At 43.0% G+C, this 23167-nt stretch overlaps 1 protein-coding gene across 2 annotated transcripts in view; it reads right to left on the bottom strand.

Annotated features, from left to right (window-relative positions):
- ano7 (anoctamin 7) overlaps positions 1 to 23167 on the bottom strand; it is a 58677-nt gene that overhangs the window by 8427 nt on the left and 27083 nt on the right. For both annotated transcript variants that reach the window (XR_013195911.1, XM_077207730.1), the window contains exons 9-16: positions 5583 to 5748; positions 3523 to 3613; positions 3327 to 3423; positions 3067 to 3210; positions 2780 to 2917; positions 2580 to 2678; positions 249 to 351; positions 57 to 168 (exon numbers count right to left, since the gene is read on the bottom strand). Coding sequence is in view for 1 of the 2 variants with exons in the window: in XM_077207730.1 (XP_077063845.1) it covers positions 57 to 168; positions 249 to 351; positions 2580 to 2678; positions 2780 to 2917; positions 3067 to 3210; positions 3327 to 3423; positions 3523 to 3613; positions 5583 to 5748 (950 nt within the window). In the remaining variant the exon portion in view is untranslated. The remainder of the gene's footprint in view (positions 1 to 56; positions 169 to 248; positions 352 to 2579; positions 2679 to 2779; positions 2918 to 3066; positions 3211 to 3326; positions 3424 to 3522; positions 3614 to 5582; positions 5749 to 23167) is intronic.

The following is a 23167-nucleotide window of genomic DNA, read 5'->3' as shown; positions in this document are numbered from 1 at the left end:
TGTTAGATGAATATTGAATCTTCATACATATTCATTCATTCTAACTGCATACCCACCTTCCCTTGAAAAACGCAATGTAAACAGGAGATGAGTAAAAGTTGACAAACTGGAAGATGAAAACCTTGAGGATGAACGCGTCCTCGTATTTGGTCTGGGTGCGGTGCATTTCTAATAGAAGGAAGAGGATGATGCTTTGTTGTGGCATAAAGAAATAACAAAATAGTATGTGTAGATATAAAATAGCTTACCCCATCGTGTCAGAATTTGGGCCAGGCAAGTATATAGCCGTGACAACAATAGAATAACCAGCAAATTTAGCATTGAACCAGTAAGGCTAGCTATCCTTCCAGCCTACAGGGGTGAAAAAGATCTCTTAGTAAGCAAAGCATTATGTTAAAATCCTGTTAACTGCCCTGTTGGTTCAGTTCTTGGTTTTCTGCAAGACCGTTTCTTGGCCAGGTTATCTCCTTCCACCCTAAAGGTTTGCGTGGCGGGTATATCTGCCTACCACACCCCTCTGGGGGGTACTTCTATTGGGAGAAACCCTCTAATTACTTGCTTTCTCCGTGGTACATTGAGGTTGAGACCTGCACTGCACGCTAGAGCACCGGATTGGGACTTGGCCATTGTACTCGAGGGTCTGGCTTTCGCTCCCTTCGAGCCCATCGAGGAGGTTTCTGAAAAGTTCCTCACTCTAAAGACTTTATTTCTCCTTGCTATCTCATCTATCAAGAGAATTGGTGATTTACATGCTTTGTCGGTTGCTCCTTCATGTCTGGAATTTGCACCTGGTATGGTGAAGGCATTTCTCTACCACAGGCCGGGTTATATTCCTAAGGTCCCACTGAATGTTGGGGGCCCAATAGTGCTGCAGGCCTTCTATCCTCCACCCTTTAATACCCCTGACCAGGAACAGCTTAACCTGTTATGTCCAGTCCGGGCTTTAGATGCCTACGTTCACAGAGCTGCCCTGTGGCGTAAATCTGAGCAACTATTTGTTTTTTTTGGGCCTCTCAAGAGAGGATGCCCTGCATCTAAGCAGGTTATGAGTAAATGGATAGTCGAGGCTATTTCATTGGCTTATGAATCGGCCGGACAGCCTTCACCTATGGCTGTGCGGGCCCATTCTACTCGGAGTATGGCGGCCTCTATGGCCTTAATTTCGGGAGTTTCCCTTCTTGACGTGTGTAATGCGGCAGGATGGTCCTCTCCGCATACATTTGTCAGGTTTTATGACCTTGACCTCTCCACTCCTGGGGCGAGGTTGCTTGCTTCTTAGTGTGCGCAGGACCTCACACAGAACGGGCATTTGTCACTATGGCGTAGTGGGTATAGGGTTCCCACCGCGTCTCAAACGCAGCTCGAGTTCCCTTGAAAGGGAACGTCTCAGGTTACGTATGTAACCCTGGTTCCCTGATAGGGAACGAGACGCTGCGTTTGCCTGCCATACTTCCTGCATGCCCTGATCGACTTGCTTCAGGTTTTTCAGAAGCTGTCGCGGTCTGATTTCAGGGTTGCTTTATAGTTTCCTGGTCTATGACGTCACCTATGTCGTAGCGGGCTTCCATTGGACTGATTTTACACGTGCTTCACGACGTAATCACGCAGAGCGTTCCCACCGCGTCTCAAACGCAGCGTCTCGTTCCCTATCAGGGAACCAGGGTTACATACGTAACCTGAGACGTTTCTTTGCGTTTTTTCGTGTACATGAAAATGTTTTAAAAACGATCCCTGTTCACACAGATCTGTGAAAACAACTAAAAAACGCTGTTTTCTATTCATAGCAGGCCAGTAGTTGGCACTTTGTCACTTTATAAAGAAACATTTCACGCCTATAGACTGAACCCGTAATACGCATGCGCATGATGTCACCCTTTTTACAAATTCAAATTTTTGTAGGTTACATGGAGATGATAACTTTATGCTTTTCAAAAACTTCCATTTTCAAAATTTAGTGTTTTCAGTCCCCCAAAACGCCATTGTCATGTAAATAAACAGCCAAAACGCATCAGTTCAGTTCCTTGTCCGGTCTTACATCTCTTATTGCATCTATGTTGGTTTGCTGGTTCCTTTTGCCCCCGCGTGTTTTCTCCAATGTATATTAGTTTTTGTTTCTTTTTGTAAATAAATACGTACCCACACACGCTGACAGTATGTGAAAGTTAAAGGATTATTCCATTTTATGACCTACTTAAGTTGGTCAAATAAGCACTCTCAAGTTCAGCTAATTGCAGTTAATATAACTTTAAACTATATTTGAACTCTTTCCTTTAACTGCAATCAACATTCAATTAAGAGTCTGAAAACATTCAATTCAGTGAGAATTTTGTATATTCTTTCCATAGTACTTTTGTGTACAAAGGTGTACCCTTTGAAAGGGTATCGCCCCAGTGACAGCTTTTGTACCTTTTTTCTGAGAGTGTACTTCTTTTTCACAAGGGCTTGCTAATGTAAATGTATATGCAAATTATCTGATCAAAGAGATTTTGAAATCTGTATCAGCAAAAATCCCTTGACAGTCTTTAATCATTGTGAAAATAATATGGTTTAGGTATCAAAAGGAATAGAAAGAACCTTACTGAAAAAATGAAGAAGGAATTCTGAGATCTGTAGATAATGATGCTTAGGATGGACCGATACAGGATGATGCCGATTAGGAATATCAAAACGATGGAAATCTGCAAGCATAAAGAAGAAAATTCAACCATGATGATAATGATTTTAAAATTCTGTTGGCAGGATTTCTCAACAGATGTGAGATGAAAATCCACTGACTAACCATTAGAATGATGATCATGTTGCCGGTTAGAGTACGACTCAGTCGTTGAGTCTCTGGAAAATAGGGCTCCTCAGCCCCAGTCACAGGATTGCGAACCGTCGTGGGTGCCAATGCTGTAAATTCTGGTCTTGGCCTCTCCTAATGTCAAAATGAAAATATTATGGAAAGCAATGGAGACAAAGCATTATATTGTTGTTATTCTATAAGCCAAAATATTAGTTGCATTGCTCAAGCCTGAAGACTAGTGAATATTAAAGGTTTAGACACTATGTAACCAACTTAATCACCTCTATATCTTCAAATTCGGAACAGTCCCATCGGTGGGAGAGTATGGAGCTTGTCCGCTTCCAGTACTCCAGGAAGGTGACGGCCCACAGAGACATGAATATACTGAAGAACACAGTTCCTCCATTGTCAAATAGTAAGCCTGCCTATATCGCAAATTTATGAACAAGTATTTTGAGTACAAAATGTGAAAGCTAGTTCACAGAGAACGTGAAAATGCCATAAATGATTTAAAAACTAGGTGATCTTGTAGAAATGTCACCTTATAAGTATAGCAGATGCTGGAGAGGTTCCAGTGGCTGCAGATGTTGCATAATGGACACATTACAAAGGCGTCTCCACTGGAGCACAGCTCTTCTCTGCGGAAAAGATATCACCACAGACCACAGAGGAAAAGGATCAGGATCAGTGTTGGGTCGTCAACATTATGCAGTTATTAAGTCTGTGATAATACTTACGCAGGCACATCAGTGACCATCATCCAGATACCAAACAGAAATATAATAAAACCCACTACTGCTGCTGGTAATAACCAGCCTGTGTAGAAACCTACAGATGAGAAATAAGGACGGAAAGTTAGTCACAAGCTGTGTCTCAATTCAGAGGCTGCATATGGACTCTTAATTTGGAGTGAACATGTTCAGTTCGAAGGGTACTGCGTACGGTGTAGGGAATAAGGGAACATCGATACATCAAGTCAAGTCAAGTCACCTTCATTTATATAGCGCTTTCAACTAATATAGATACAAAGCTTTACAGTGATAATAGGAAATTAAAGTAACAGAGATTGTTTTGGCTTTACAGCAGCTCTAGAATAAAGTTATTGTCCAGCTAAAGTTAGTTTTGATTGATTCACTTCCACAGGACTACCAGTCTGAACTAACATAGAGCAGAGCCGGTGAAAGAGTTTTTAAACGGATCTGCGATGAGTTTGAGTATTCATAAATATTGTTATTATTATACAAACTAGAGTATTTATGAATGGTTATGGCGATGAATCTTTGATGACTTTGCAGGGCGTTCCAAATGAGCGAAATCCACTTCAACTTATACACCGTGCTCAGGGAGCCGGGAGCAGTGAACATTGCGTAGTGACCCAGTCCAATGGGATGCAGCTTATTTTCTCTTCCTGTGTTTAGCTAATGTTTGCCTTGTTGCCTTGTTTGTCTCTGAGGTTACCCTCATTCGTTTCCATTGTAACTCATCATCTACACTTGTTCATCATTAGTCCCTGTGTTCCCTGTGTATTTCTACCCCTGTTCTTGCAATTATCTGTTTTGGATTATCTTGGTTTGTTTTTTGAATAAACTGTTGCTGCACTTGGATTCTCACCTCTCCTCATCCCTGCCTAAAACGTAATACAACAACCGACCATAGACAACTAAAACACAGGGGTAGAAATACACAAGCCCTGCATCTCAATGTCGTTACTATCCATCCTAAAAAGTATGAGAGATTAATAAGTGTTAAAAAGAGTATGCCAGAAGTCCCCAGGTGATCTGCTATTTCCGGTGGATTCTCGAAGTGTGGATCTGTGTTCACTATAAAGGCTAATATTGCCCAACACCCATTGCGCTTTGGAGGAGGAACTATAAAGACGAGTAAAAAGTGTTAAAAAACTACAAAACTTGGCGCGACCGACGGTGAGAGGTTTGAATGACAAATCAAAGTTTAACCTGATAAAAAAAAAAAAAAACTTGCCATGTCATATTTCATCTGCAATAACAATGTAGACTTTTATAAAGATCCGTTTGGCCATTAACTTTTAAATGCATTAATATGAGTAGAGTCTCCTCATGAAAGACCCGTGACTGCAGATCAACGTGCTTCTGCATTTCTCTCTGATATGGTAGGAAATTAAGTTAAATTAAATGTGGAGGATTTTAACGGTGACAAGATGATTCACAGGCCAGTTTACTGTGACAGGATGCGACAGAGCAACCGTTAAAGACGCAATTGTATGACGTGATAGTATGTCCTAAAGCTTGTCTACTTGTCTACTGAGTCCACACTCAAAGGTATTTACTGTTTCTTCACAAAAAGAATACATACTTTTAGGGCGTTGTATAAGTAGGCGAATTGAGATGCAGTAAGCCCAGGTGAAAAAAACGTACTATTAAATGTATTAAAACTGTACTTGAGTATGTTTTTAGTACAATACAAATATACTTTAATGCATTTGTAATATATTTAACAGTAATTCTATTTCACCTGGGAGGGAATACAAGGGCTGCTACTGAACAGGTGTAGATGACTTACTATGGTTAATATGGAAACTAACCGGGGTAACTACGGAAACAAACAAGGCAAACATTAACTAAACACAGGAAGAGAACATTGGGACAATGGGCACAGAAAATAACTTCAAAATAAGAGTCCTTAAGACAACATCGATGAAAGCAGACACATGGCACATGTTACAGACAGATAGATAGATAGATAGATAGATAGATAGATAGATAGATAGATAGATAGATAGATAGATAGATAGATAGATAGATAGATAGTTCAGTCATACCCAACCATGCAAAGTAGAGGGCTATCTTCTCGCCAAAGTATTCGCGAATGTGATCCAGAGGTTGGTACTTTCTCCAGCAAGCCCAGCGAGCCCAGTAGTAATGCAGAATCTGTCTCATGTTGAGAGACTGTGGATCTACTGGAGTCCTCTGGATCTCAAATGTACCCTAATGAGAAGTACACAAATCATTGCCAGTTCAAAATCAACATTAAATTGTGTTACATATCACCCCATTTTGCTTTCGTAATGTGACATCTTTCCATTAACTGGATTGTGAAAAGTGGGAATTATATGGCAAAATGTGGCAATACATCTTCATGGTTGTCATGGAGGGGTTCAAAAATAAGACTTTGCTTGGTGGCAGACAAAAAAGGAAAGTTATTATACGTAGAGCAAGTTGTTTGCTTTTGAGGAAAGATTATGAAGATAACATTTTTTTTGTGGAATGGTGCAAAACATTTCGGGTTACGGTGACTGAGATGCGCTTAATTTAAACGCTATGAGGAACACTTTTGTGAATGTCCAGCTGTGAATATATATGTGTGCAACATGTCAATGGAATTGACTTTGAACTTTTATAGCCTCGGATAGTGAGGTCATTGTAATGCGTGTGCGTCAGAGGCTATAATTAGAAGTGCCACAGGTGCATCGCCAGGTTTCATTTTGTCTGAAGAGCAGTCCTGGGACATCCCTAGTGCGGCAATAAAGTGCAGCATCTCGTTCCCGCTTTTTCAGGGAAAGGGTTACAGTCAAGAAACCTGTGACGTTCCCTTACAAAAGATACTCTCAATGCTTTGCTTGATTTAAGCACTATGGGGAACGAGAATACCTACGCTTACAGTTGTGTAGTGTGTGCTCACAAGAATGCAAAGAAGGTCTCAGACATGAGCTTGTGATGTATACTCAAGGATGTTTGAGCCCGGGCTTGAACATCCAAACTATAAAATCTTATGAATGTGTGCCGACCGTGCGCCTTATAGGCAAGGGCAATAGCATCCCTCGCCCAATGTGAAATTGTCTGTTTTGTGGAAGCTGCCCCCCTGTTACGGCCCCTTTGACAAACAAATAGTTGTTCTATGTAGGTCTGGAGAGCACGGACTGGACACAGTCTGTGAAGTCTCTCCTGATCCGGCGTTGTGAACGGCGGAGGGCAGAAGCCCTCAAGAGTGACCAGATGTACAGTCGAGAAAGGGACCTTAGGCAATTAGTCAGGGTGTGGATGCAAGATTGCTTTCACCATTCCTGGGGCAGGATGGCGAGACTGATAGCCATAAGGAAAAAACATCTTAAAAGTCAGAAGTTTATGAGACGCAGACTCTAGAGGTTCAAAGGGGGTCTCAACCAAACCATTCAGGACTATAGCTAAGTCCCATGAAGGGATCTTGGTACTAACGGGAGGCCTCAGCCGCCTGGCTCCACGAACGAAGCGGGAGAACAGAGGATGTTTCCCAAGTGGCAATAAAGGTGTAAGGAACTCAACTTTTTGGAAATATTAATAATCAATAATATCTTGTTATTATTAATTATAAATATTTGGGTCAGTTAATTGGATTAACTTGATGTGGCTGAATTAATATTACAATCAATTAATCAGTTCTTCCAACGAACTCTTTTGATTATTAATTTATTCTAATAAAGGGTATTTTCCATGGCCACCGAAGAATAATTATTTCTTCGCCTGTACAGTACTTTGAGCCAGTAGCAAAAACCGTGATCGTAAAGTGACTTGTATTGCAAACAAAACAGAACCAAATACATATTATGTACAAGTTTTATTAACTAAATATAGATATTTATATGAATATAAATAAACTAAACAACATACACACTTGAATACATAAATAGGTTAGTGATAGGATGAAATTGGAAACCGGAAGAGGGTCTATGAGAAGAACCATCAGAATTTCATTTTCACATTTCATTGAATTGAATACTTGCATTTGTAATGGGAACAATTCTTGAAGTTGTTGAAAATTGAAGTCGTTGATGGTTCCGGCAGTGTCAAGTGGAAGTTGGTTGAGCGTTCTCTTTCTCCAGGAACGCATGACTGGTTTGGTGAAGGCCTGGGACTCTGTTGAGGCCACGCCGAGCACCCAGGAGAAGTGAGGAAGTCGGAAGGATGGGTGATTGGAGTCGTTGTTGGTTGGAGTCTTTGTTCCTAAACTCTTGAGATTGTCCTTGGTTCTTTGTGAGAGAGTCATCTCTCTCCTGCCTGAGCCCATATCTGGTTGGAATCGAGGCCTGCTGGGCCCTGGGGCCCCCGTGGAGGGGGAAGGGGGTTCCCCAGTAACACCAGAACAGTGTTCCGGCTGGATGAAAGAACTAAGAGAGGGAGGTCACATGTGGACTGTTTCTAATAAGGCCTGGAGAAGATCCTCCCCTAAGGGTTGAACTCGACCGATCAGAAAGGGGACATGTCTGAGAGGGAAAGTGGCTCTTAGTTGATTTACGGATCTTTGTCCCATAATATGATTATACCTTCATTAATGCTAAAATAGCTATAACACATCCACACTGCATTCTAGAAGAAGGTGATGTACATCAAAGTGTGAGTCATTAAATGAGGATCATTTAGGTAGGAGGCATTATACAGGTGAGGTTACATTGATCGTTAGTTGGTTGTATACCAGGATACATACCATAATATATACCTAATAGTACACGAGACAGTAAACCATTTACACTGTTTCTTTCACAGTTTTATGCATGTTCATTTATAGATCAGTTAGTCTATGATTAACGCAGCAAAGTCTGTTTTAAAGAGGGTTTCTGTTTCATAGTCTCTCTCTTGAGTATGTGGCCACATTCCTCGGAGGTCGTAAAATCTCCTTATCATGCCCTGTAACATGACACTGTTTCTTTCACTTGTGTTTGTTCATTTGGGCTGTGTGAGGAGTTTCATAAACCTTTGTATATAATGAATAAATAGTATGTGTCTGATTGGTCCATACCCTACAGATCCCCCCTCTCGATCGTTGTTGTCCCCCCTCAAGGACAACCACGAGCGAAGTTGGAAGTGCAGAGAGATCGGACACACACTTGTCATAGAAGGCTGGAAGGCCATGGTGGCCTCTGGTTGATCGTGTCTTCTGGAGCGGTGGTCGTTCCACGGCTGGTGATGTGGACAGTAGCCAAGTCCAGGTCTCTGCAGCAGGTGTTGAGGCAGCAGGTGTTGGGACATTCTGAAGTTCATTAGTTTTGGGGCAGGTGTTTCCTTGTGGTTGCAGGAAGTGGTTAGGCCTCTATGTAGCATAGAGAGGTTTTCAAGCTGACATGGTGCTGGTGGCCGGAGGTCAGAAGGTGGTTGTTAGCCTCTCAGTCACGAGAGGTCTGAAGGATTGAAGTGTTGTTCTGTCCTTATGGTGGTGCCGACGCAAGCTTGCCTAAGCTGGGGTGGGCAAGGAGTCGGAAGCTTGTACCTTACAGGACTCCTCGGGTGAGTCCTGTGCAGGGAGCTATTTTGCGTGTGTCAGCGGCTCCAGTAACTCTGAGGCAGGTGCGTCCAGCTGTCCTTGCGGAGCCTCAGATTGACACCTGTGTGAAGGGTATGGAAGAGGATGCTGTCGTTGACAGCCGTGGTCTTCCTGTGGTGTTTGCAGGTTGAGGGTGCTGTCCTCCATGGCTTCTCCAAGGGGCTTGGCTGGTACCTGGGTTGTTGCCATGGTGACAGTTCTGTGCTGGTCCTGGGCATGCTCAGTCCAGCTGCATTGAATCTGGTTCGAACCTCAGTGTCTAGCTGGTCTGTAAGGCTTTGGGCACAGGTCCGCTCCTTTTGGGACGCTTTGATCTATTATGTGAGGTTGTTTACCTTCTGTTTTATACCCATAAGGTGGGGTAAGGAGATGAGAATCTTGATCACCCCGGTGTGGCTGTAACTCTGGCTTGGGTCATGGGTCGTTTGTCCTCTTCTCTCATGGTGCAGTTCCGTTGGCTCCGGTGCCGTCGGATGTCAGCAGCCATGGGTGGAACAGTGTTCCTCGCGATGGCTTGTCAGTCTTTTCGTTCTCCTAACCGGTTAAGGTCAGGTTAAGCAGAGGATCTGCAACATTTTGGCACACCTGTGGTGAGAGACTAATGCATGACCCTAGAAAGTTCAGAGCCACGGTTTAATGGGTTCGCTAGATATGTAGCATAAAGCTAGGTATTTCATGTGTAGCTAGCTAGTGAAGTGTGTATTGTATCCTTATCATCTTAGCTGTGAATGTTAGAAGGCTAAGACTTGTGTGGTTCCGAGAGTATTTCCTGGAAAGGGCATAGCCGAGATGAAATAAATGACTTAAGATGGTTCTTATGACTAAAATATTTCTCTGGACTTAACTGGTGGTTCACTACGGCTTGACGAAGTGAAAGATAGGAGGAAAAAGGACAGCTTTCCTATTCAAATTATGCTTATTATCAATCCTCAGGACTATAGTTATGCCTTAGTAATCGTTGAAGTTACTTGTGTTGCAGGGTCATAAAAATTAGTGCACTTGTTGAAAATAAACAAAATCACAAATAAAGGTGTCTCTGGTTCCTTTCTGGGCCCTATGGGAAATGGAACCACATTTGAACAAGAGAAGAAATGGAAATAAATCATATACATGACAGTATAGACAAGTGAATAGCTGACTGCTATTATTATCGAAGTAAAATAAAAATAAAAAGGACTTAAGTAAGTGATCAAAACAGCGGGAATGATCTGAAATTGAGAGTAATCAATAGCACTAGTGACTAACCTTTAGATTTGCCTGGGCCAACACTCCATAGTGGGTCACAGCTGTTGCGTGTTTAAGACCACACCGTGTGTGTCCCTCCAAAGGTTTAGTCAACATGCTGATGAAAATTCTCATAACTACAAGAATTCTTCTCTAGCTACACAGCTTACATGTAATTAAACTTGGGTTTAATTGACAGGGCATCTGCAAATTTAGCCTACAGCGCTCAGCAAGGACTATGCCTAAACTAGTGAAGGTGAAATTCAGCTGAGAAGAATTGAAAGTAAGGAAAGAGAAAAATTAGAAACCCTAAATGGGGTTAAAGAAAGTATTTTAGAATACTTTGCGCTGTATACATAAAAGCTGTAATTAAGGCTTCAAGTAAATGATGCTAACCGCTAACTGTAGAAGTTATTATGTAGCTTAGCCTAAGCTGGATGGATGCTAGGTTAGCTTAGCTTAGCCTAAGCTGGATGGACGCTAGGTTAAGTTAGCTTAGCCACCTAGGCTGGTTTGTTTACAAGATGACGTCACGAGTTAGCACTTCCTGTGACAAGTCGTTGTCATGGGAACCAGTGCATGTCAGAACAATTCAACAGTCCATGAAGAATGTCCGCACATTTTAAATGAGTTATGCATGTTTAAACGGGTTAAAAGGGGGCGCCTATACTTTAAGTCTTTCAAGAACTTGATGTTACATTCAGTAAAATGCAAATGTGGTTTGGCATTTGCAAATTTTACTCATGGAACTCTTCTCTTTACTGTACGCAACTTATTCTATTTGTTTACAGAGTAAGGAAATAGATTTGCTGTAAGTCAAAGCTTGTCTAAGCCTATATAGTTACGTCCATCTCGTGCATAAATACTGACTTTTCAGCGAGTAAACAGTTTTGATCGCTAGGTAGCTCTCTGCTTGTAGATGCAGCCAAAATTTAGGTGAATTTACATCAACCTAACAATAATTTGTAAGGTCTTTACTTTGTAGAAAGGGGAGCATCACCCAAGTCTACGTGTATATAACACTGTACTGAGATTCCTTCGTCAGAAACAGATTAAGCAATACTGCAATTTGGATTCCTTCAACCAAAGCAGACTAATAAATACCGGTACAGTTTGCATGCCGCTGAAATAAGATTCGTTTGTCAAACAGACTTACGCTTTAATGCTGAAATTACCGATACCAGTTAAGACCCCTTTTTTTTATTTTTTTATTATTATTATTTTAAGTAGAGATGTCAATTCCAGCTATCGTTTTATCTGCATTTAGACAAGCCAGCAGCTAGTGATCAAAATGTGTATCGCATATCATGTCCCGTTTGGATCGGAATGATCAAATAAGCACTTTTTTAGGATAACAGTAGTTACGAAGGGGCTCTAGGTCATGCTAGTTTTCCCAGCTTAGGTGGTTTGTTTACTATCTTGCATTAGGGTGACGAATGCCCTATTTGGAGTTTGTATTTCCTGTAACAAGTCATTGTCATGGAAACTAATGTGCAGCAGTGTATATTTCAACCAGCGGGTGGCACAATGTCTGTATGTTTCTAAAAGCAGTGCATAGTCTGTTGGCACGTGAGGCTTACACCTACATTCAAGATTTTCTTTAAATCAGTAAAATTCAAATTTTACTAATGCGAACTCTTGCTTCCTTTTGAGCACACATTTTCATCTACTTTAAAAGTTTTATGTCCTAAGCTGACTAGGAACTTTGTAGCAGAGTCGTGCATTGTGGTCATGCCGTGTGTCTTCTGGGTTTTGAAGTTCAGAGTCAAAAGGTTCTTGAAGCTGGTGTCTTCCTCCATCACAGGTTTGTTGCACGCTCCGAGGTAGCTCGCTTGATGTCTGTGGTAGTAGCACAGGGACTTTCAGGGTTACCCTGGTTGGTGTCTGGGACCGCGCCCAGTCTACATTCAGACTCTTAAGTCTGAGAATCCTGTTGTGATGGCTTGTTCCAGCTGCTGGTAGTTAGACTGGATGTTTTCTGGCTGCCTAGCCAGAAAGCGTCGCAACTCTGGGCTGGATGTGATCCAGGTCAGATAGTCTAGCAAGCTCTGGTATAAATGCAGGGATATGTCTGGCCGTTCGGTTGAGGTCTTTGAGTGTCACTACACGCGTCGTTTCAAGATTCTTCTGAATCAATCCTTTTCCTTCCACGGCTGCAGAAGCTTTAAGGAAATTGTCTGATGACATGTTAAGCAGAGGTGTTTGTTCCCCCCCCCCCCCCCTTTTTGTGCAGGGCTGGGGAAGCCTACGCTGCTGATGCGAAGTTCAGCAGGGTACATCTTTCTCGTGGGGTCCATTTGCAGTTGGTTGGACTGTTTCAGTTCTATTTGGACCACATCGAGCTGGACTATAATGTTGCAGCATCGCTGAGTCAGTGTTGGGACTTCAGCTCTGGCTGCAAGCCGATGGCTTCAGCGTCTCTCTCTTTGAGTTCAACCAGTTCCTCTCTCGTCTGTTGGCAGGTGCTCAGCAGCTATCAGAGCCGCTTGAAAACTGGTGATCTCTTTCAGTTGCTCCACGCTGTCAGGGTCTCTGCATCTGTCCTGTGCCTTCTCCCGTTAAGCAGGGTTCGTTCTCTGTGGAGTCCTGTGGCTGGCAGCATTAGTTCATTTACCTCCTGTTTGAGGCCTGCGGGAGCATGGCCAAGGAGAAGATAATGCTGGTCAGCTCTTGGTGGCTCAGGCTGGGTGTCAGACGTCTGCTTTCGTTGTTGCCTAACTGTTCCTTCCTCTGCCGTGGCAGGTCGTTGCCTGCCTCAGGCTGAAGGATGTCCATGACACTGCTCTGCCGGGTCTTCAGGTGGTCCTGGTGGCAGGGCCGGGTGTCTGAGGCCTACTGGCACACTTGTGGGAACACGAGAGAGAAATGGCAAAGGCAAATGCAAGTTTCTACAGAGGTGGTGAGCTATCTGTGTGGGAGAATGGCTATGTGGAGCAGCTACAATTAAGTGTTGGTGAGCATGTTACACCCCTGAAAAAGGGGAGAAATAATCACGAGAGTGATAGAGTCAGGTTTCCTCACTGAAAACTTTAGTGTTATGAGGAAAAGACCGCGATTTCCCCGGAAACTTGGGTGGAAGACAAAAGCAATTGATCACGCCGCATAGATTAAGATCACTTTGGTGATCACAGATTAACACTTTTTACCCATAAATTAGGCACTGCAAAATTAATTAATCAATCTAACGTTTACATATTCCTCTATTAATTTTTACCCTTTGTACACGTCAGATCTGAACTTTTTAACACAATTACATGAATTGAAATTATATGAATTGTTTCAATCCCTATTACTAGTAGGCTACTGGATGCATTGTCTTTTTAATCTTAGATACTTTAAGATCCTCACATCCTATTAATTGACTAAAACCCTTTTTGCCCATTACATTACAGCAAGTGTTTCTATAAACTGTCACATTCTCCCCGACAAAATAAATGTCGTCCCGACATTACCAACATTCATCTTAAACAGTCTCTTATGCACTGGACCTAGAAAATCATCTTCTGTGAGTCCGTACTTGAGCAGAGGTCAAAGGTCACAGCTCAAATAAAGTTAACGCATTATCCACAGTCCATATCTGTCGACCAGCTGTATAAACAGTCCATAAGCAGTCTTTTCTCATACTGTTAATTCAACAGTCCATCAGGCTCAATGATCTGTATGCATAGTCTGAAAATTGTCTCTTGCAACAGTCTGTGAATTAAATCAAACCTGTCATCATTATGATTGCTGAAGTCCATACATGCAGGGTGGCTGAAGGTAATATTGGTGTGGTGATGGCAACCACGGAACCAGTCCTGGTGCAGGGTAGACAGAGAACAATTGCGGTTGTGGCTGGATACTGTACAAGGAAGGCCTACCAAGCTGATCATAGGTGATACGTCTTGGAGGGTGTCTTTCTCTTTGTGGCCGCTGATAGGCTGGGTCCTCAGGTTCAGAAACAGCAGTGTCCTCAGGTTCAGCAACAGTAGTTAATGAAGGAAAGGCCCTTGGTGGACGATCATCAGGCAAGTTCATCTCTTCAGCAGGTAGGTCTTTAACGGTTGTTGTCCCCTCCAACTGCTTCTCAACAACGAGCTGTGCTGGTAGCATATCAGGAACTGGCACTACAACTGTCTCTTTCAGTGGTGGAGGCCTGTGTTCCGACTCTCTCGCTGGTTCAGTGTATGTGGGGACCTGTAGCGGCTCATGATGAAGGTCATATTCATCCCCGCTGTCTTCATCAGAGTCAAGAGACTGTGATGCAGGCTGATGTCTCCTTTTTTTCTTACTTTTGTCCTCGTTAGTCATCTCTGGTTGTGTCTCAAAAGGTAAGTGGTCACAGGACATGAGCAGATTTCTGTGCAGGACTCTGGAGCGGCCCCTACCCTTTTCTGGTCTCACTTCATAAATCGGCAGGTCTGAACCCATTTGTCTCACTACTGTGTGAATTGTATCTTCCCAATAGTTACGGAGTTTACCTGGTCCTCCTCTTGGTGTCAGGTTTTTAATAAGAACTCGCTCGCCAGGCTGTAGCACTGCACTCCTAACTTTGGTGTCATAATACTTCTTACTCCTTTCAGCATTTTTCTGAGCATTTTCATTTGCAATGGCGTATGCTTCCTCCATCCCTTGTTTCCATTTCTCCACGTAGTCTCGCTGGTTACTGGGACCTGCCTCTGTGCACAATCCAAAGAGCATATCAACTGGAAGCCTGGGTGATCTCCCAAACAGAAGAAAAAATGGTGAATAGCCGGTCACTTCACAACGGGTGCAGTTATATGCATAAACTAGTTTGTGCAGAGACTCTTTCCAATTTGACTTTTGTGTCTCAGTCAGTGTCTTTAACATTTGCAACAAAGTTCTGTTCATACGTTCCACTTGACCATTACCCATCGGGTGATAGGGTGTTGTTCTGGACCCTGCCATGCCACTGAGTTTCTTTAAGTGATGGAACAACTGATTTTCGAACTCTCCCCCTTGGTCATGATGGATGCGGACGGGGAACCCAAACTTCAGGGCAAAGTCATTGAAGATGAGATTTGCAGCAGTTTTTCCTGACTTTGACGTGGTGGAGTAGGCTTGCGTGAAACGTGTAAAATGATCAACAATAACGAGGATGTACTCGTATCCGCCTTTGCATCTGTCAAGATGGAGGAAGTCTATGCATACCAGTTCAAATGGCTGTGTTGTCACAATGTTTGTCAGAGGAGCTCTTATTTCATGGCTTGGCTTTTTCTGTTTGACACAGCTACAAGTTTGAGTCACATAGTGCTCAATGTCAGATTGCATATATGGCCAGAAGAAGCGGTCACGTACTAGTGATACAGTGCGGTCAGTACCTTGGTGTCCCATGTTGTTATGTAACTCTTTCATCACTTTACCTTTGTACTGCTCTGGTAGAACTAACTGCTTGCGGGCTGTAGTGATTCTGTACAGAATGCCATCACTGTCTACTGTCAATTTGTCCCATTCTCGGAATAGGCATTTTGTTTTTGAACTGGATTCTTTTTGCTCCTTAACTGGCGGTTTGGAACCAGACCGTTTGAAATCGAGCACAGGACGGATGACCGGATCAGATTCTTGTGCTCCTCTTATCTCATCTTTTGGAATCGAGCTGATTGATGCAGCGTTTGTCTCACCTTCAACTGATACTGACATAGATGCAGCCAGAAGTGACCAAGTTGCAACAGACTCTTTCTGTACCTCTACTGCTTGTATCGTGGCGGCAATAGTGTCTGGTGGAAGCTCTTCAGAACATTCTCTCATCAGTGACTCTACATCCAGTGGCATCCTTGACAAAGCATCTGCATCACTGTTCTCTCTACCTGGCCTGTACTTTATTGTGAAGTGGAAGTCAGCCAATTCTGCGACCCACCTGGAAGTAGTTGCGTTCAGTTTTGCAGTAGACAGAATGTAGCTGAGCGGGTTATTATCACTGTACACAGTGAATGTCGGAGCATAGTATAAATAATCACGGAACTTATCAGTGATTGCCCATTTTAGAGCTAGGAATTCTAGCTTGCCAGAGTGGTAGTGATAGTTCTTTTCAGCTGCTGTTAAGGTTCGAGAGCCATAAGCAATGACCCTAAGCTTCCCATCTTGCTTTTGATAAAGAACTGCTCCCAAGCCTTGGTGTGATGCATCAGTATGTACAACAAATGGCTGAGTGAAGTCAGGGAAACCTAAGACTGGTGGGTGGAGCAAACAGTCAATCAGCTGTTCAAGTGCCTGTTGGTGCTGGTCAGTCCACAGGATTGGCTTGTTTGAGGGCACCACATGACTTACTTTCTTTGGTTTTGTTTTCCGTGGGTGGTCAGAAACTTTCTCTGAATCTGCTTTCAGGAGGTCATACAGACAGCTGGCCTTCCTAGAAAAGTCTTTGATGTACTGTCTGTAGTAAGTGAGTAAACCAAGCATTTTTCTGAGCTGGCCCACCGTCTCTGGTCTGATTTCTTTCAATGTTCTTACTGCTTCAAAATCAGCTGGGTCAACTTTACTGCCCTCCGCAGACACTATCCTTCCCAAATAACGGACCTGGGGTTTACAGAGGTCACACTTACTTGGCTTGAGTTTGATGCCATACTCTCTGAGGCGCTGTAAAACTTTACGTACATCATTCACATGGCTGTCGAAAGTTTTACTGAAAACTAGTGTGTCGTCAAGATAAGGAATGCAGATATTATCCCGGAGCCCTTCCAGACATTCCTCCATACAACGCTGAAAAGCTGCAGGAGCGTTCATGAGACCGAATGGCATGCGTATCCACTCATAGAGTCCCCACGGGGTCACAAATGCTGTCAGTGGTCTGCTTTCCTCAGAGATAAACCCCTGGTGATATGCTTTTCCCTGATCTAAGAGGGAGAACCAGGAATTACCACCTAAGCTGTCTAGGATGTCTTGGACCCGAGGGATTGGCTGGCGGTCGGGATGCGTCTTTCGGTTCAGCTCTCTGTAATCTATACACAACCGGAGGGTCCCGTCCTTTTTCCTGACGCACACAACCGGCGAAGAGTATGAAGAGTTTGACTTCCTAACCCAGCCTTGAGCTATGAGGTCATGAAGGTAACCTTTCATCTCCTGATACAGTGGCCTGGGCACTGACATGTATGTGCGATTGACTGGTTCCGAGTCCTTTACAGAAATAGTCATTTCCAATCGTTCAATGCAGCCAATGTCATTGTCTGATCTGGAGAAGGAGTGACACTCTTCTCTAAGCATTTGCCTAACTACCTCTCTCTGCTCTTCGGCTAAGTGACTTAACTCTACTGGTGGATCCCACTGTCCACTAAAATTACATGGGGCTTGAACGCTGGTATGATTCACTGTGGCTGAGGTGACAGCTTTTTCAAAGACTTGGGCAGGTAACACAGTCATTATGGTTTGTACTGTACCAATTATTGTGCGTCCAAGCAGGACAATGTCGTGGTCAGTGGCGTTAGAGACATCAAGCATAATGACTGGACAAGCACTTTTCCTGACTCTGACTAATGTGTCAAAAAACTCAAGTCCATCTGGCCACTGAGGGTTCAGGTCTGGCTGAAAAAGCATTGTCGTGTCCTCTTTGAAAGGCTGGGAAGCTACACGGCACTCAATCTGAATACTACTGTGTTTTGGTACAGCAGCCTTCTTTTCCTTTATTTTCACCCCATATTCATCTGTCTGTTCTGCACTAACAGCCTGTATGAAAGCGCTCACTTTGTTTCTTTTGAGGCTTGGAAAAGCTTTTCTCACTGTACTGTACCGTTTTGTCTTTTCGGTCATTGCCAGGATGTGCTCGATAACATTGAAACCTATGATGGGATGAGATAGGTGACAGCCTTTCATCACCAGCACTGGGATGATCAGTTCATTTGTTTGGTCAGTTTCAGAGGCTAGCCGAAAAGTTGTCTCAATCCATCCCAGGTACGGCATTTCAGTCCCATTTGCTGCAGTCAATCTTAGCTCATCAGGTGAGTCCAGGATTTCTGAAACATCCCTCAGCCTTGCGTTTGGGAGGGATTCCTCTTTCCATCGTTCATCAATGACTGAAACCTGAGAGCCTGTGTCCCATAGAGCTTGGAGGTGTTGGTGATTCAGGTGACACTCAACAAGGCACTGTCTACCGACTAGGGAGGTGACCTTATGGGGGTGGCAAACCTGTGCTAGAGATGATAAAGAGTGGGCATTTTCCTCTGTGCAGGAAAGCTTTTCAGCAGTAGAGTCAATTTCCAGGTGAGTGCATGTTTTCTTATGTTTGGTCCAATGTTGGTTTTGACATGTTTTGGAACAATACAGTGTCTCTTTACATGATGAATATTGTTTCAGGTTCTCCATTGAATCTTCTCTGGCACAATTTGCACATTTCTGGGACTTTTCGATAGCTGTGGTTAACACTCGTCCCTCAGCGGTAACCCTTTCCCGTTTAAAGGGGCCTCTCTTGATGGTCTGACTCCCCGGATTTTACATCCAGCTTGAAAATGTTCTCCACTCCCACATCGGAAGCAGTGTGTGCAGCGTTCACCTGTTCTGGCCTGCTGGCAGACAAAACACCTCCTTGTAGCTTGAGCAGAACGGTTTGTATACCAGTTAGGTGCATATTGATGCTGTGCAGGGTCAGATGGTGCTTGGGGCTGATGGTAGTTGCTGTAATACTGCTGCTGGGGCAGGGGTGGCTGGGGTTCCCTATCGGGCCTCCTAACTGGAGGTGGGGCATAAACATAAGGCTGTGACTGAAACATAGGCTGCTGTAATGTCTCCTTAATCTGAGCTATCTCTGCACTGAGACCTTTTAGAGAAGCTACACCCGTCTTAAGTTCAGCTAACTCTGTTAATAGTTCTGCAGGTATCTTCGCTTTGACTTCCTTCACATAACACTTTGCAGATGGCGTATCTTCTGACTGGACTACACTGACAGTTGTTGAAGGCTGTGTGACATTAAACCGCTTTTTGTTTCGTCTTTCTATTTCATTAGCAACAGCAATGTTAAGCTTCTCTAACAAGACCTCATCTGACGTTTCACTATCTAGCAGGAGGGGCTGCATGTCTATCCTGATACTGTCACTCTGGAGACCTGTAAGGACGGTGTGTAAACACATGCGCTGGACCAGCGCCGGGTCATACTTAAGTCCTGATTCTGACTCCTGGGACGCAAACAGTACTTTCTGCCTCAGATCGAAGACGCGCATCAGGAAGCTTTGAGGGGTCTCCTTGCAATGCTGTGATTCAGAAGTTAGCTGTTTGTAAAGCTCTGTTGCGCTTTTCTCTTGAAAGTGGGAACGCAGGATGCATCGAAGTGTGGGAAGAGTTAGCTGGGGTTTACCTTCCAAATAGCTGCGGAGCTGTGAGCCTGGAGAAATAGCCCTGATTACTGCATCTACAATCTCTACCTCAGGATAACCTCTGTTAAGTCCATTCTCAATCTGATGGGCAAGGCTGGAAAAAATCAGTTTCTCTTTCTGGCCCGGTTCACCTATCTGCCCAGAAATTTTAAACTCTTTGCGCCAGTATTGACTGGGCGTGTGCTGCATGCTCACCTGACGATGGACAGGGGTTTGGGGCTGGTGCAGAGAATCACTGATCATTGCATTGACTGCAGTAATCTGCTCGGTTTTCACTCCTTGTTGTAAGGTTACAGCTCTCGGTTCCTCTGTTCTGTGATGTGTTCCTGTTGTTTCTATATCATGTTCCGTTTGCTCTGTTTTGTTATCCATCCCACTGTTCATCTCCGCCATTTTGTCTTGGAGTAGCAACAATTCCGACATGCCGTCATCTTCTAACTCTGCCAATTCCTCTCTTTCAATGAACATCATAATAAGAGTCATCAATGATATGCGGGATTTGTCTTGGACATTTCTTCTCTGTTCGCCTGATATGCCAAGAAAATCACATATCTCTAGTAAGTTGTCCTTGGTCAGGGTGTGCAATTTCCCTACTAACTCTCCCTGTACCTCTTCCAAGGTGGTTGTCATGGTGACAGGACAGGAGGAACTTTTACCGTGCAGGAATTGGAACTGAACCAGATGGTCTTTACTGTCTCTGATGATCTCTTAATGGCCTCAGTTGACATGTACTTCACCACCAGGATCCAGGACCCTTCGAACAGCAACACTTTCCTCCCTGCCTGGGTTGTTATGGGGGGATTTAGCTGGCTCTGAATTCAGCGACCAGTATGTGGCCACCGGACATCTGAACAGCAATCCCAGCGGGGCCTCCAAAATGTTACACCCCTGAAAAAGGGGAGAAATAATCACGAGAGTGATAGAGTCAGGTTTCCTCACTGAAAACTTTAGTGTTATGAGGAAAAGACCGCGATTTCCCCGGAAACTTGGGTGGAAGACAAAAGCAATTGATCACGCCGCATAGATTAAGATCACTTTGGTGATCACAGATTAACACTTTTTACCCATAAATTAGGCACTGCAAAATTAATTAATCAATCTAACGTTTACATATTCCTCTATTAATTTTTACCCTTTGTACACGTCAGATCTGAACTTTTTAACACAATTACATGAATTGAAATTATATGAATTGTTTCAATCCCTATTACTAGTAGGCTACTGGATGCATTGTCTTTTTAATCTTAGATACTTTAAGATCCTCACATCCTATTAATTGACTAAAACCCTTTTTGCCCATTACATTACAGCAAGTGTTTCTATAAACTGTCACAAGCACACACAACAACAAAAAAAAAGTTTTGAGTATCTTAGTTGACTGCTTTAAGCAGCATCGACTGATGACTGGGCTCTTACATGTCATAACCTATTACTCAAAAATGCTGATGGTTCTTCTCACATGTTGTGCTACGAGAGTAACAGATAGAGAAAAACCAAAATAAAACAATAGGATGAAACCAGAAAAGAAGAGGAAGAAAGGAGTGTTTTACCTATTTAGGTTTAGCTAGGAGAAATAGGTAAACAGGAGTCACTTATGGGTTATGCTGCTGTTAGACTAAGCTACCAGGGACACATCAGACATCTCAAGGTCCAAAAGAAGAAGAAGAAACAATGGGAAGTGTTTCCAGTTCTGTCTGGGGCCTACTGTGCGTTTGTGTTTAGCCGTACTTCATGTATTTAGCTTGGTGCTAAGGAGTGAGGATGGGTAAAACACAGACAGGAAGTAGGATATTAATGACCTGTGTAACTCACTATGGAAACAACAGTCGCTAGATATTGTAATCCTATAGAGAGAGAGAAGATGAGGATAGTGATTAGTGATCTAAAATAAGGTAAAGGTAATGTTAGAACGTCCTTATAGCTCTAAGAAAACTAAAAGGAAAGGGAAGCGTATCAAGTAATTTAATTAAATTTCAAATTTAGTTGAGCCCTTTTTTTTTCTTTAGCTGAATATAAGAATTCAGGCTGAAACCAAAGTAAATAACTAAATTGAAATAAAATCAAAAAAAATTATGTAAACATTGTGTGTTCTCATAGCTCTGGTAACTATGGGGGAACTTGAATAAGCAAATTGATTTAATTAAATTCCCAATTTAATTAAATTCAACTTAACTGAATAGGAAATTCAGGCTCAACAGGTGTAAATACACAAAATAAAAGAGGGGTAGATTTAAGTAAAAATAAAAGAAACACAAATAAAAACCCAAAGTATCTGGGTTTCAATCTGAAAGTGAAACCAAGAGGAAGGGGTCGAGAGAGAGAAAAAGAGAGAGAAGAGGGTGGTTTAACCCTCTTATGAGGCGTGCTTCGTGAAGCTCTGGCACCAGGGTGAATCATTCGTCTCAAATCATTCGGAGTGTGTAATGTTTATCACTGCTAAGGTCACGTGATTTTATTAAACTGGGCTTCGTTACGCGTCATAGCTGTTTCGAAATTGTTTTAAATTTCAACGGTTCGTGAACCAGTGTGTATCTGGTCTCTATGTGATCTCGTATCACTTTATACATTCGTACACATTTAATGACGCATTTGATAAAGGGTCTGATTGACTTTCAAGTCAAGCTTTCATAAAACGAGCCCTACAGTTTACTAAGATATTGTGCCTTGAAAGACACCTCATATTAAACGATATTAGGTAGCTCGTGGATTGCCATTACCTGATTACACCTTTTGATAAAACCTTTGCGATTGGTTTGTAAAAGTTTCCGCTACGCTTCCACTGTTTTGACCAGCAGGGGTCGCCAGCGAGGGCGCTTCAAACAAAGAATCATTTGTGACGCAGTTGACTCCTTTGATTCAAAGCCTCGAAGAGCTTTGACTCTCATTACTCGTGTTCAAATCACTCAGTTCAAATCATGCAAAATCTATAATCTTTGGTTTAAGGTTACACTTAACGCTCTAACGCGTCTACGTTTTTAGGCGGTGCTAAAACTATCACTCGAGGTAGAGGGTTTTACTTGTAAGTTAGGATTGAGGGAGCTATTGGCTACAACCGTCGCTTGTTTACACGAGGGTCTGTGAGATTGGTGCTGTTGTCAGAAAAACTAGATAGGAACGCCTGCTCGCGTTCCGGACGCAATGCCAACCAACAACACAGATCGTTCGGAGCAGCAATCGAGCTGTGCTGACAGTTTGCACTGAGTCTCTCGCTTAGACACGACGTTGCGGGTGAGTGACTCTTTTTAACAAATCAAAACAGCACCGTTCTTTCACAGACAATGGCAAATTACTAGTTAGCTGATTGTTCTAATACGAATTTGACGCGATTGTTTCATATGAGCGCTTCAGCGGTTTAATATGAATACAATGACGTAACGCATAATAAGGCCTTAATCGGTGATTGAGGAACATCGCTCAGATCACATTCAAAAATGCTGAAAATGGAGATTTCTTCGTCCATATCAGGTTAATTTGTTCTGGTACCATTTATGCGCGCGGCTAATCTAAGATTTCTTCGTCAGAGAAGGCTCATGCTCGATTTATATCTGAAATTAGGCTTTCTTCGCTAATATCAGGAGTTTCTTATCGT

The sequence above is a fragment of the Siphateles boraxobius genome, unplaced genomic scaffold (assembly GCF_051911475.1).
Source record: "Siphateles boraxobius isolate OS27281-9 unplaced genomic scaffold, OSU_SipBor_1 6, whole genome shotgun sequence".
Lineage (NCBI taxonomy): Eukaryota > Metazoa > Chordata > Actinopteri > Cypriniformes > Leuciscidae > Siphateles > Siphateles boraxobius.
This window is presented reverse-complemented; position numbering and strand designations above follow the sequence as displayed.